Source organism: Engystomops pustulosus, chromosome 2 (assembly GCF_040894005.1).
Source record: "Engystomops pustulosus chromosome 2, aEngPut4.maternal, whole genome shotgun sequence".
Lineage (NCBI taxonomy): Eukaryota > Metazoa > Chordata > Amphibia > Anura > Leptodactylidae > Engystomops > Engystomops pustulosus.
Window position 1 is genome coordinate 71,380,784 of NC_092412.1, and position 14,756 is coordinate 71,395,539.

General features: G+C 37.1%; 1 protein-coding gene and 1 long non-coding RNA gene across 6 annotated transcripts in view; one reads left to right on the forward strand and one right to left on the reverse strand.

Moving 5' to 3' along the window:
• ENOX1 (ecto-NOX disulfide-thiol exchanger 1) overlaps nucleotides 1–14,756 on the forward strand; it is a 355,077-nt gene that overhangs the window by 291,199 nt on the left and 49,122 nt on the right. For all 4 annotated transcript variants that reach the window (XM_072135263.1, XM_072135265.1, XM_072135262.1 and 1 more), the window contains 2 exons: nucleotides 2,937–3,043; nucleotides 5,724–5,844. In XM_072135263.1, the coding sequence (XP_071991364.1) occupies nucleotides 2,937–3,043; nucleotides 5,724–5,844 (228 nt within the window). The remainder of the gene's footprint in view (nucleotides 1–2,936; nucleotides 3,044–5,723; nucleotides 5,845–14,756) is intronic.
• Nucleotides 8,505–13,617, reverse strand: LOC140117978 (uncharacterized). Of its 2 annotated transcripts, none has more exons than XR_011853111.1 (4): nucleotides 13,559–13,617; nucleotides 10,355–10,460; nucleotides 9,626–9,708; nucleotides 8,505–9,516 (listed from the first exon to the last, which is right to left on the reverse strand). It is a non-coding gene; the product is annotated as an uncharacterized lncRNA (long non-coding RNA). The 2 variants fall into 2 exon arrangements; XR_011853112.1 differs by lacking the exon at nucleotides 13,559–13,617 and adding an exon at nucleotides 12,878–13,105.

Genomic DNA, 14,756 nt, shown 5'->3' on the forward strand with positions numbered 1-14,756 from the left:
CCTCTCTGGAAGGCAAATGATCATTTTGTGCCCATTAGATGATGGTTTACTGCCGGCAATTTCCCTGACAAGAGCCTTCTGAATACGTGATTATCACATTGCGTATACCTAGATCTACAGTTCCCACCTAGCACGGGCTGTCTGTTGGGTGCAGCAAATGGAAATGAGGCAGGTGAAACATCTGCATAGCTTGTACATAGTCCTTCAGAAATGTTAAATCGAGATTCATTAGGTCTCTACTAGTGAGGAAATTGCTAATTGTCTATTCAGTAAAGTGCTTAAACGTTAAAACATATTGGAAAGTTTAAATACCATTCACATTCAGAAAAATGGTTGTACGTGTTCTTGTGTTAACGAGAAATCTGTTCTGTGTACCAAGGACTTTTGCCGTCTGCTTCATGCAGCTGTTCTTTTCCCACAGCCCTGGAGGGGATTAACATACATGTCTGCTATCATGTAGGTCATCATTCTGCCGTGCAAGCCTAGGACAAATGTACATTTGTTGTTTCAAGCCCCAAAATACTTCTATTGAGCTTGGCATCAGGGTTATACTTTCTAGTTCTCAGTCTCAACCCAGACAATTTTCTAGAATTTGATGTTATCCATTTGCATCTTTTTTTTAACGGCCTCGGCCTTAAAGGACATCTACCATCAGATTGCCTGTTGATTATTGCTTACCTCCCCATCCCCATGTGTACCAAGCTTCATTTCTTATAACTGTGAAAAATAAGTTTACAACATATGCAAATTAGCACCACCACGGGGGCTGGCGCCACCCCAAGTGTATTCTGAGATTTCACACAGGGCAGCAACCCAGCAGCACAGGGAATATAACCCTTGTACATGCGGCTGCCCAGCACTAGATTTGAAAAGAGAATGGGCAGTGACATAAATTATATTACTGGTGGCTAATTTGAATATGTTATAAATGTATTTTTCACAGAAATGCGGCCATTCAAAGTTGTAAGAACTGAAGCTTGGTTCACACGGGGAAAGGGTGGGGGAGATGAGTAATAATCGTCTACCATCAGGTAATCTAATAGTAGATGTCCTATAAGTAGATATGGTGAGGGACATATATAGTATATAAATGCACACCTGGAGAGCATACATACAGGGGAGATTTATTAGAAGAGTTTTTCAGTAAAACTGTTCTAATTGCCCCTGGCAACCAATAATAGCTCAGTTTTCATTAACGCTGAGTTCTAACACTTCTGATAAATCCCCCCCCCCTTCCCCCACAGTGTGTATGTGAAGTCTGGATTTACGCCAGGAATTATCAAGCCACTCAGGAAGGATCGGTAAAAAATAATGTATTAAGGTATATCCTCTAGACCAGTGGTGGCGAACCTATGGCACGGTTGCCAGAGGCGGCACTCCGAGCCATTTCTGTGGGCACTCAGGTTATAACCCCAGGACAGAGTTCACCAGACAGGAACAAATCCACCAAATCTTCCTGCAGTCCCAGGCAACTCAAGAGATGCTGCTCTCGGCGCTATTTTAAAGCAACACTTCACTGGCTGTTTGGAACTGTGGGAAAAAAGTGCATTATCTTTGGAGGTGATCCTGCTTGACCCACTGTTCTTCCTCTACAGAGACCCTGGAGAGAAGCTACAATGAGAGTCTGAATTTGCCCTCCTTCCTTCAACTGTATTGGTGTCCTCAGGGGCTGATACAATTGAAAGATGTGGAAGAACAGGTAGCAGTAAGTTACTGCTTAAAAAGCCATGTAGGCACTTCATGGTAAATAAGTGGCTTTTGGTTGTAGTTTGGGCACCCGATCTCTAAAAGGTTTGCCATCACTGCTCTAGACGAAGCCAATAGCGAAACAACTACCCTTCGCAGCTAATCAACTAGTCTTACATTATATATTCATAAAGAATATAATTCTTTTTTTTTTACATAGCTATTAAGATTATCAATAAATGAATATTTTCACAGTTTACATTTTTCTTTGTTTTCACTGACGATCTTTTACAATAACTTGTAACCACAAAGCGTTCTGTAGAGAAATATTTGCATTAATAAAATGAGCTACGGTTTATATATTCTGCCACATATTTTACAAATAATATGTTAAATCACGTAGTCGGGTTATGTCCGGGGCTTTATCAATGAATGTTTCTGTTCTTATTGTACTTTACCAATTAATGCCAGACTCTTTATTTCTTGGGGGTTTTGTACAGCATTCAGGATCACACAAATAAGCTAATTTATCAAAAGGCCATTGACAACAAAGGCCCCCAAGGAACAAACTGATAATATACACTATCATGTGTTGCCAGGTAAAATTTGCCTGCATTTCCTCTTGTTCCTTTAATTCCTTTGGGCCACATGTCACAATGTCATCATTTTCAGAGTCTTAGGTTCCAGAGCACATTGGCGTGTCACTTGTTACTTTGTTGTGAAGGAATGTTTTATATCCATACTGCACTGTAGCATATTTCAATCTGGTAGTTTCCTTATTCTAAGGAGGCTGGCGTGCATGCCTGTGCATTGGAACATAAAGAAGCAGCCTTAGTGTGAAATAGCAAATATCATGTTGGACATCAAAGTGGCAGATTTGAGACACAAATTAGAGTTGAATGCAGAGAATTAGAAAACAATTGTTCTACCACTAGTATTATAGTATGGATAGTATTAAATGAACATCACTACACTTGACTCTTATTAATTAATGAGACTTTCTTCTGTATCGCTGTTATAAGATTTTGATGTGAAGTGTTTAAGTCTTTGTTAAATGAAAGTATTGGACGCTTGAGGGGCACAGTTTCCACAATAAGACCATGTAAGTACAAAAGACACATGACTAGGTGACTATGGATGAAGTCTTTACACGCTTGATCCATAGGACCCGCATGTGTCTTTATTTTGCTTTCTCTGGAATGACCACAACATAAATTGCTTGTCTTGTTTGACTTCCTTGTTCACTGAAGTTGAGCAGATTGTGGCCGTTTTCAACGCTTCCTCCAGACAAAAAGCATGGGACCATTTCTCCAAAGCCCAGCGCAAGAATATTGACATTTGGCGGAAGCACTGCGAGGTGGGTGTCTTTGTTACCATTACATCCATGGCTTTCGTCTTTTCATGGTGAACATTTCTTTTGGTGAATGGTGAATGTTTGGTTCGGTAGAAATGAAGGTGGGTTGAAGGCATCTAATACTCTACACATTGTCATGACATGAGATGTATTTTCTCTGTTGGATGATGACAAGAAGACACAGTAACTTCTGGGGACCAAGCAGGTTTGTGAGACCACCCAAAGTTTTTTACAGTATGCCTGAAACTGAATGCTTATGCTGTACAAGATAAAGTTCTAGTAAAGTGCTGGATGATAACAATACAAACATATGCAGATTCTTAAAGGTGCAATCTCACCTGTTTTTTGTGTTTACCAAATCAGAAGTTAATTGACTATTTTCCTTTAAGTATTAAAGTACTGGAATAATTACAATGTAATGCAGTTTGCTTCCTGTTTCTTACGCTTTGTCGTACCTCACCCACTCCACATTGGTGAGCCTGCAACTTTTATGCAAGTTTGTTATGGTTATTATGCATTTTGTCCTTTATATTGTTTCATCTGCATATGTCTGTGAATGCACGTGGTTTAAATAGCTTTCACATTTAAAAATTTAAGTGTATTTCGTTATACGCTTTACTTTTGACGGTCACCCAGTTTCCATTTGTTGTTCAGCAACTGCTTTTACTTTGAGCCCGAATTTTCACAAGTAAGTACAATGTCTTTTGGTTTTGTTTAAAGAATTTTACATCTTTCCTCTATGATATTTATTTTGTGTTATTGATTTGTCAATTGAACAGGATTGTAGTTTAATGGAAAAAAAAAACACCTTAAAGAATTTCTTGGGGTATGCTGTCACTTTATCATTGGGCGTCTGGTCCTGAGATCCCAACAGATCTGTAGGATGTAGGAGCCACAGCTCTACCTAAAGTCTTGTCCAAGAACTATAATGAAACTGACAGGCAGGTCAATGCAATACACCGAGACAAAACACTCTTTATACAACAAAATGCCAACTAGGTCTTCACTCCTTAGTTATCTTCTTTGTTGGAGCTCTACCATTATTTATCCTACTAGCATTACTACCTGACCTTACTGAAGTATCAAGATCACGTGTACAAGAGTAGATGGTTATTAATCCACAAGTGTCTTGCACTAATTGGGTACATTGATGGCTTCATGCAGGGAGCTAAAATCCTTGGAGAATATTCATTATACAACTAAATAGTTTAATTTATTAACATATCATGACCCCTTTAATCTAGATTAGCGGTGTCTGCTTTATAGAATAAGCTTTTTTTTAAAAAAAATAGTAAGTAAGCAATTTAAAAAAAAACACATCGAATTAAGGACATCAATATAATATAGAATTCCAAATGAAAAAAATTAAAATTGCCCAAACTTTATAATACTTGATAAGAAATGTAATGTTAACCTTCTTATTTGATCGACAGTATTGTCAAACGCAGATAGAAAAGTACACAAACTCACAGTCGCAATGGTGTTTAAAGCTTTATTACTTCAACTTTGCATGCAAACCGATATTCGGTTATTAATTATTAAATGTCAATTTTCTGTGGAAGAGAATTCCGCAAAGAAGATGGGCGGATATTTCGGGAATATTCTGTTTGCTACATTCATATTAGGAAGATTAGGGCTGCAGGCCACTGAGCCTCAAGATGCCATTTAATAGGCCTTTGAACATTCATTAGAGCCTTCTCTTGCAGCGTTCACTGAATAGCAGGAATAAGTCCTGTGGGAGCACCTTCTGCATTTTTCATGGGAATTGCTGTGACATTTGTCACATAATGAAAGCTATATGTGGAATATATTGTGTATTCTGCTCACGTGACTTAAAAGATGCCAAACTGCAAGTCTCTCTAGGGAAAGAACCCTTTGTCAGTAGAAAAATTAGATGTCAACGAGGTGAAAAGCAGCATGGAGCATTCCTACATTAAACCTGGCAGCATTATTAGGAGCAAATGAGATGGTATCAGCTTTCTGTTTGTCTCCAGCTTCTGAAGAGAAGCCACTACATTATCTGTGCCCTGTTGCTTTGCTTTATGGACGGCATTCCTCACCGTCCACTTCATGTGCCTTATAGTCTAGCAATACTTCTCTCGAAGACCTGAGGAAATTCATTAAAGATATATCACTGTAACAGGAGGCTACTTTGACAACTTCATGGGATCCTAATTTTTGTCTTGTGTAGCTACCTGCCATTATGGATTCCAGGATTTTTCAAAAGTATTTTTACTACTAACTTACACATTCACACGATTATTCACAAGATTTCACAAGTTTCACAGTGAATTATATTTGCCATCTGGATTTAAAAGGGTTATAAAGTATGAGCAACAACACCAAACATAGCCTTTCCACAAAATTGCAACAGTTTGGGGCAGTTTTTTAATTATAGCTCCATTTTCCCTTGTTCCATTTATCAAGCTTTACCTGAAATTAGTTGCAATACACATTCCATTCTGTGCAGCTTTATATCAACTATTACAAATCACTTGAAAGAGATATTTTTCATAAAGCATATGCAACTCTAAGAGCTGTCTGGGAAATCGGATAATAATCTCAGGAACAGTCCTCAGAATATTCATGTGACAACAAATGAATAATGAAAACATGACTCCTGCAACTACTTGTGTGTAATGTACCTTTATTATTTGTGCCTGTATTTTATCATATATTGCAGGAACTGCGAAATGCACAGAGTGAGCAACTAATGGGGATCCGACGGGAAGAAGAAATGGAAATGTCTGATGATGATGACAGCAGTGATGTCCCCAGCAAGAGATCCAGAGTAGAAGATTCAGGTGAGAAGGAGATCCTATTGAAACTACAGTACTCAATTATAGATATGATGGATCTTCAGCAAGTATAGACATTTTTACCCTATGCTTAAAAAGCAGCTTTGATCTGGAAAATTCAGTTAAATTTAAGGAGGTTTGCAGAGCTAGAACTATTAATAACCTATTCATTGAATAGGTGCAAAATAAGTGATCTTTAGTAGTGCGTTGGGCTGTCTAGGCTTGCTGCAGGTGCTGCTCCATCAGATCTGATCAGACCCCGCAGCTCTGATTAACCACTTTAGACCCGGTGTGTGACCACGGAGTCTATAGAGCCGGCGGCAGTACTGGCTCTTCTCCTGTATGCATCCCACTGAAATAGTCAGAGGGTGATCTGAAATGATTCAAGGATTGTAAACCAAGCACACCATGCTCTGGTTTGAAAAAAATGCTTTTAAAATTATGCTTATGAGCCTGAGGGACTTCAAGCTTCATAGGTGTTACTGGAGCTCCTCAGACTCGTTTTCATAATTTTGAAAGCCTTTTTCTCTTAAAAACAAGGGCATGGGAAGCCTAAAGAACAGTGAATCCTGCTAGAGGGGGCACACACCAGTATGTCAGTGTGCTTGGTTTACAATGCTACATCCTGGTGGTAGATTTTCTTTAAAACAAAAGGAAGTTGTGCCTTAAGTTAGTCTGCATGGCCACCACACTTAAGAGCGGAGTGATTTGTTTTTGGCTATTTTCCTATTGAAATTAGCTGATAGTGGTATGTAGCCCTCACACCACTCGCCTATTAATGACCGATACCATGGATAGGTCAATTATAGTTAATGAGTCCCTTAAATCGAATTTAGCTGATATTGCTCTTGCTATATTTCTAAAATTCCTTTATGCCTATATGATTGGGTTATTACTTCTTTGCATTCTAAGACTTTACATCCTCCACACAGAAAGTGTCTGTTGTAATGTCATCTAAATTAGGAATCTGTTGCAGGTAATCATGTTGTATATGTTTTAAATTTCAGCTTCTTGTCTTTCACCATTAAATAACCTAGTTTAGTCCAGAACTTACAGTCCATTGGCAAGTAAGTTTTTTGTGCAATAAAACCAGGAAGTAACTGGGTAGGACTAAACATTTACATCAGTTATGTGATCCTCACACACGCCCTCCTCACCATGTGATCATTGCCACAACTTACTGTACGTGTAACATGTCCAGCACCCTTGTCTCTCTCTCATACCCTCATATTGTAACATAAAAATGAGCTTGAAGTAAAAAAAAAAAAATTACATTGTAAACTACTTCAGATGTATGGCTAAATCTCCTTAATTTTCCTTTTAAGGGGTTCCTTTTTTTGACTGATGTCATTGAGTAGCTCTCTGAGGATTGATACATTGCTTGCCCTTGCAAGGCCTTTGTGTTTGATTATTTTATGAAAGTTACTATGGTATTAATGTAGCTTAGCAATACCTTACCAAGTGCATTCCACTTTGACAATGGCTGTGGATGAGCTATGTGTAGTCATCTAATTACTTTTCAAAGTCATAGAGCCGATAATGTGTGATAAGGCAGCATATATATAATACACTCAGCTCATTTCACATATTACAAAAATTACTCTTGCAATGAGGCAATTGAGAAGAATAGCAGTGAAAGTCTCATCATTCCCATTACAGTGAGGTTGGGAGGAAGCTGAATCCACTGTTGTAATTCTGCAGCGCCAATGCTATTATATAGATTACATTTTGTTATGTTTTTAGACTGATAAGGTTTTATGTAGGATCGTTACATAGGAGGATTGATGTAATCCCTTTTTCTTTAACAGGCTTTTATAATACAAAGCATTTGTTAATGCAATAAGAGACAACGTTGCTATGGAAAGCACTATAGCCACCTAACATCTTCACAGAACCAGGCAGCCACTTGTGACAGCAATCTAAATTTACATTTATTTTACTGTCATTTTACCGACGCATCTAGTATTTCATTTTGACATTCTGTTAAAATATACTTTTTCGGCTGTCTGAGTAAAATTAACAATGCAGTGTTTTTGAGGAATAATATTGTATTGGTGGCACAATATTCCCCTTATAGACATAGAAACCAGGATAACTAATAATATATATATATATATATATATATATATCTCTTTTAAGATGGCAAATCAAGCACTAATTTGAATACTGTCATAATAATATTCCTAATAAAAATTCCTAATAAAAATATACTTTCTAAAATGTATATAAAAATTTTAGCATAAAATTTTCCATTACTGTGTGAAATAATAAGGGGTGTTCCTTATCTGGGCTTTCCTATTTAATTTAATTACCATATATACCATCTATACTGAAACCCCAAACTCAGCTTATACTCGAGAAAAAAAATATAGGTTTTACCAGGTTTTTGTGGTAAAATTAGGGGCCTCTGCTTATATTTGGGTTGGCTTATACTCTAGTATATACGGGTATATGCCTTATATAGATACATTTCTTCAAAAGCATGTTATTAAAAAAAAATTGCATCTGTGTTGGTGCTATAAGACTACATTAATGAGAAATGGTAAAAATTTTTTAATAACATCTAATTGAAGAACTGTATATATATATATATATATATATATATATATATATATATATATATATATATATATATATATATATGAAACTGAATGTGAGTGTGCAGACGAGAGTGCCCCTTTAATTTCCCATACATGTAGTCATGTTGTCATGAAGTACATGGTTCAATAAAGTTTCTTGAATAAGATATAAATGCAAACGTACCCTAGCCCTCAGGATGTTTGACATTGAAGGGGAAATGCCGAGCTGTCCCAGTGGGTAGCCAGAACATACCTGGTAATGCTTATGAGGGTGGAAAATTACATTCTTTATCATATTAAAGTTTATCTTTGCGTTGTGAGTCAGATTTCACTGATGGATCCCAATCTTTTATTTTGAGGAAGCAGTAGGCAGGCATGTATTCTGTCACTCAACATCACTCTCATCCAACCTTTATGAGGATAGCCAGGAACTATGCTTGGCTATTTACAGCACTCTCATAGAATGAGTGAAGCAGAGCACTTGCTCAACCTGCCACTCAACTAAAGTATGAGGAACAAAGGGGGTCCCAGTGGTTGGATCAGATTGCTTTTCCTTATCCTTCAACCAAATCATTTGATAAGTTGAGGATCAACTCAGTCTCACCTTCACTGTGATGCGCTTGTGGGATCCTAAGGGGTTGTCAAGACGGCATGAGCAGTTATATTGGTCTTTTGGCTGCCATGTAGGGTAGTCTTCTAGGCCAAACAATAGGCTGGTAAAGGCGAATATCACAATACAGGCAGTTCCTGGGTTACGTACAAGATAGGTTCCGAAGGTTTGTTTTTAAGTTGAATTTGTATGTAAGTCGAAACTGTATATTTTATAATTGTAGTGCGAGGCAATTTTTTTTTTTTTGCCCCAGTGACAATTGAAATTTCAAAATTTTTTGTTGTAATGGGACCAAGGATTGTCAATGAAGCTTCATTACAGACACCTTACAGCTGATCATTGCAGCCTGTGACTATAGTAACATCCAGAGAGCTTCATGAGCGGTCACAGTGGGGTCCGTCTGTAACTAGGGGTCGGGTGTCCTTAAGTAGGGGACTTCCTGTATATTGCAACATAGTAGTATTTTACTCAGCAATTACCTGCTTGCCCCTGTGAAAGTAAAGAAAAAAATAAAAAGTTAATATTACATGTAACAAATTGTGTATCTTTCTGTCGTCATCATCATCACACAAGAAAATGGAAAAGCACAACTATTTACTTTGTGGAGATGAACGGACAGCTGCTATTTTCCCTCTTCATGTGAAATTCTTTGACAGTGGGTCAATAATTTCAGTTTTAGACCTTAAAATACAAAATAAGTGGAAAAGCAAGGTCAGCTTTCCTACCAAATAACATGGAAGTAGTTTAGCCTTAGGCCACAGCAATGATGTAAAAGAGTGCATAAAAGTACAGGAGAATTTGCTTTTTGCTGAACATCATGTGATTTGTATTGCTCCATTATATTCTGTGCGCCTTCAGGTGCTCTCTGGTGCTAAATTATGTGCAGACCCCTGTTCAGCTATAGGATAGAATTGTTATTTCCTAGATGGAAATGTTTTCTTGAGAAATACAATTACCCCAGGGATCTGCATCACTCTGACAGTCAATAATAGGTTGTGATACTATTATATGAGCTTGTATCATCTATTCCTTTTTTCTGTTAAAGTCTGTACAATTCTTGATATGGTTGGAATAGAGGATAGGAATGATTATTAAACTCAGGGGGAACCTCTGAATTATATTGACACACATTTTTTTTACTTTGCTCAGTTTAGCATGGTTTTTTTCTATGTTGGAAATGATGCATATATCTACCATAATATCTCCTTCTTTAGATCTAAACAAGAATTCTAGCTTACAACCAAATTCTATTTTCCTTACTTTTAAAACTTAAGAAAATAGGTATTCTTGTTGTAGTTAGCAGTAGGCTGTGGATCGAGTATGTTACCTGACTAGTTTGGTAAGAGCTGTTACCAAGGGCATTTTTCCAAAGTCTTCCATAACAAGTTCATATGTCTTGTGGGTCAGGGCATGTGGCAGAGTAAGAACCAGTTCTGAAATATCAGGAAAACAGACATGCAGAGTATTTGTTAAGAGAGTTTAGGCAGGTTCCCATGTAAGAAATTGACTTGACTTATATCCTAAAGGTCAAGTATTAATCATAACTGAAGCACAGCTCCTAAAACCAGAAAGAGTAGTGCAACAGAGAGATGTATGACACAGCACTTGTTTTGTCTATGTGAAACCTTACAAGCAGACATTTCCATGGAGTGCTGTGTAAAGGAATTAAACATAGATCCTGGGAATCCTAAAAGATTACATTCAAATCAACAGGTCGTAATGTTTTCAATTGTAGACCTTGTGCATCAAGCTTGAGAAGAAGGTGACAGATGGGAAGACCTGGTAAGACTGCCAAAAATCTTTGCATCCTGAACATGCTCTTGAGTCCAATTTGTAGTCAACTCAAAATAAAAAAGTTAGCAAAGAGTTTTCTGCTTCTCACTTGATATTTGAGTATTGTTCTTGGGGAAATATTATATACACCCGGGAGCCCATTTATACATCTGGTATACCTTGCCCTCCTATATGTTTTTTATTTTATTTTAAAAATAAATGGTAAGCAATTTAGGTTGCTCAGAAAGCACAGGAATTATTTTTCTGTTTTATTTGGATAGGAAAAGAAAGAGAAGCAAGAGTGTATGTCATGTTATTTTTATTGTCCAAAATCTAGATCTGACCACACAAAATTCTTATGATTTTCCAGCTACACACATTCAAAGAGGTAAACCTAGGTATTTTCTTTTAATGCCATAAAGAACTTTAAGACATACAGATCCATGTTTTTAAAATATTTATATGACGTGTGTCAAAGAAAAACTGGCGCTATTTTTCATTGTAGGTTATTGTTTCTACTTGTTTCATAAATTCACTCACTGTGCCTCAGATTAAAAAAAAAATAATTCCCTCAATTATAATAATCTGTCACCTGAATTTAATATGTTCCCACTGTACATCAACCTGCCCCCTGATTGTTAAAAAAATGAAGCACCCACTGTGCATATTAGTATAAACTATATAATGCCACCAAACAATCGTTGGGCAGCACCTTTAAATCATCTTTATCTCATCTCATCAGTTTTACAGGCATATACTAACTTTTCAATCCAAACTTTTGGGTTGGGGTTGTTTAAAGAGATGTAGCAGCTACACTTCCCATAGTGCAATTGGCTGCAATCTCACTCCTGTTTGTATATGCCCAGTCCTCAGTTCTCACAGTTTAACACAGATGGATGGCTTTTGAACATTTTGTATGCTGCTGCTAATGCTTATTACAGCATTTAAGTTGTTAGTAGAAGAAATGGACTCCTTCTTACCTTCAGGTGTGTGTGTGTGTGTGTGTTGCCATAGATGACTGCTTATTAAAGGTTTTCTCCAGGTTTAATCAAAGACGTACAACCGGCCAGGAGAAAGGGGAGGAGTGAGAAAAGGAAGAAGATCTTATGCTTATCGCTGCAGGTGCTCCCATTTCCATGAGCCATCTCCCATCAGTGCCATGCCTCTGTTTAAAAAGGCTGGGCACGCCAACTTGATCACTGATATCTCCAGACGCAGCATTAGATTCAATGCTGTAGGTGTTGACCTGAAGTAGTCAGGTCATGATGCCCTACCTCTTTAAACAGAGGCACGGCACTTAGAGGAAATGGCGCAGGACAACAATCTCAATGTGATATTCCTTATTGGTATTGATAAAAATTCAGTTTGTTCCAAAAAACAAAACAAAAAAACCTTAGTATCTAAATTATTAATATAATATATATATTTACATAAAAAAATAATTATCTTTTATAATTTTACCCCTACTCCAACTAATCCAATAAAATGTTATCGCCTTTAGAAAGTAGCCCCAGAAAATCAAGCTAATTTTTTCACTGAAAAAGGAGAAAACTTAAACTTTCTATAGATATTTGCCATTGCCATATTTGTGGAGGCACTTTAAACGGAGTGAATAGAAAAAAAATTAAAACCCAAAGAACAAGGCTAGAATTACAGGGTTTTTTCACACACTCTAACAAAGGGTTAATAATAAGTATTCAGTGGGTTTTATGCCAAATATCATGCCTTTCAAAACACGCAAGTGGTCACACAAAGAAGCAATACGTCATACAGTTATTGCTACAGTTACAACATAGACACAGAACAGAAACTACAGAAAAAAGGGATTAGCATATTTGTAAAAGCAGGGCTTTTTATATGCAATTTTCGATGCCAAACTACCAGGTAAAGTGTGATACCATTCTTGCTTAGGACACATGGAGTGTGTTTGCTGCTTTGATTTACATTAAAGGGAACCTGTCATCCGGATCATATATTTTCACTTGGACCTTTTAATGCTAATTAAATCTTCTTTTATGAGTAACATTACTTGTTCCACTCACTCTTAAAAATAGATAAAAAGTATATAAAAGTATACTTGTCTCTCTGCCAGCAAACTGCATCAGTTTATGGGGGTCTCCAGGTCTTTGTGTTGTCATCATTATCTCCACGTAAATGTTAAACAGTAACTTTTCATATCCAATTCAAATCACTGCTTCGAGTTGATTGTGTGAAATCCTTGTTATCTTGCAGAGAAAGCCAGCAAATCCTAATTATTTAGTTGCGTTGTAGTAATCCTGAAAATTCCATGTGATAGGTCTGTGTTCATCTGTCACATTCTTCTGTTCTACATAAAATCCATTAATAATGGTACAGCAGTTGGCTTCAGCGGCCGAAAAAAAGGGATACCATAACAACACAAGAAAATCAGGCTTGTTAAAGGGATTATGTAAAAATTACAAATGAATGTTTCATTGTTCCCCAGGCAATTTACTCACCCAGACTGCAAGACTTTTCCCCCAATTTTCGAGTAACAATTTATTCATTTATTTATGCTAGTAAATTTGCTCGTGTTGTGCACGCAATGCAGAATGTGTAAGCTGCAGTTTATGTGTTAATATATTCACACAAATAAAACCAACCTTTGTGCACGTTATTTGTTTTAAGAATAAGATATTTTGGGGCCATATTTTAAAGTTTCTTAAACCCCAAAGTAGTTTTCTAGGAATACTGAAAAACTCCACTGGCGAGGAGTAAGCAAAAGATAAGGTGTACTTACTGTACTCCAAATCCTGGTTATAGGGTCGCTGTAGTACTGTAGTCCTGCAACAACAATCCTTCGCACAGCAACAGAAAAGTTAAAAATTAATGACTTAGGATGATAGTGTCCCAAGTGAACCCTGGTGACGGCTGCTCTTTGTTAACGCGGCCAGCAGAGACCACTCATTGGCCCATTCAGAAGTGTCAGAGAACAAATGCTAGACTCTGGAGACAAAGAAGGGTAAGTACACGTTTTTCCTTTTGTTTTCCTATACAGTAGCCCCATTAATTACTGAATAAAGTTTACAGTTGGTTCTGTACCCTAAAGCCCCATTCTCCATAACAATGATATATTTGAGGTTGTGGTCACACTTTAAAGTTAAACTACAGTGAAGTGAACTGTAACCTTAGGTTCAGTTCATACCTGCTTTGGGAATTTCCATTACACTCTGTTTTAGGAGAGATTAAAAGAATCTAAGAACAGTAGGTGATAGGAAATTATTCTGTTCACCTTCTGTTCCCCATTGACTTCAATGTAGATTGCCTTCCTTTACACTTCGGTCATAATAAGAAAAATAAAATGTGGACGGCTGCACTATTCTTTCCCAATTGTATAATGAAAGGGAGAACAGAACCCGCCAAAAGCAGGTATGAACTGAGCCTTGGAGTAGATGCAGACAGTCAGACTTTCTCTTTCTAAATCTATATGTGTAATTGTTTTGGAGCTCAGTCCAACCGGCCATACTAAATCCGCAGCATAAAATTAATTTGTTGAAGATAGATAAATTCCGCTCTGCTTACCAAGTTTCCACACAAAATTCACTTATTATCCAGACAGTGTGTATTTATTCTTTGTATTCACATAAGAGGTATTCCACACAGGGCTGTTGAGTCGGACACCATGTACATGGGGTTGGAGTCGGAATAAAATGGAAAATAAATACTTCCAATTAGTTCACTGCAGTATGTTTGAATATTTTTTAATCAGAATTTGGGGAAATTATGGAATGTCCTATAAATTTCTGTTCTATTCCTACATCTGAGGATTTAGGTTTTTAATTGAGATGAATGTGGATGTAATCTTTGCTCATGCTCACTAGTGAAGCTCCTCCCCTATAGATCAGAGGGTAAGAAATGTCTGTTCTTCGAGTGATCAGGAAAACTGTCCAGTGCATGTTCTCTCTGTATGCTGCTTTACGTTTTAGTTTGCTTTTCCT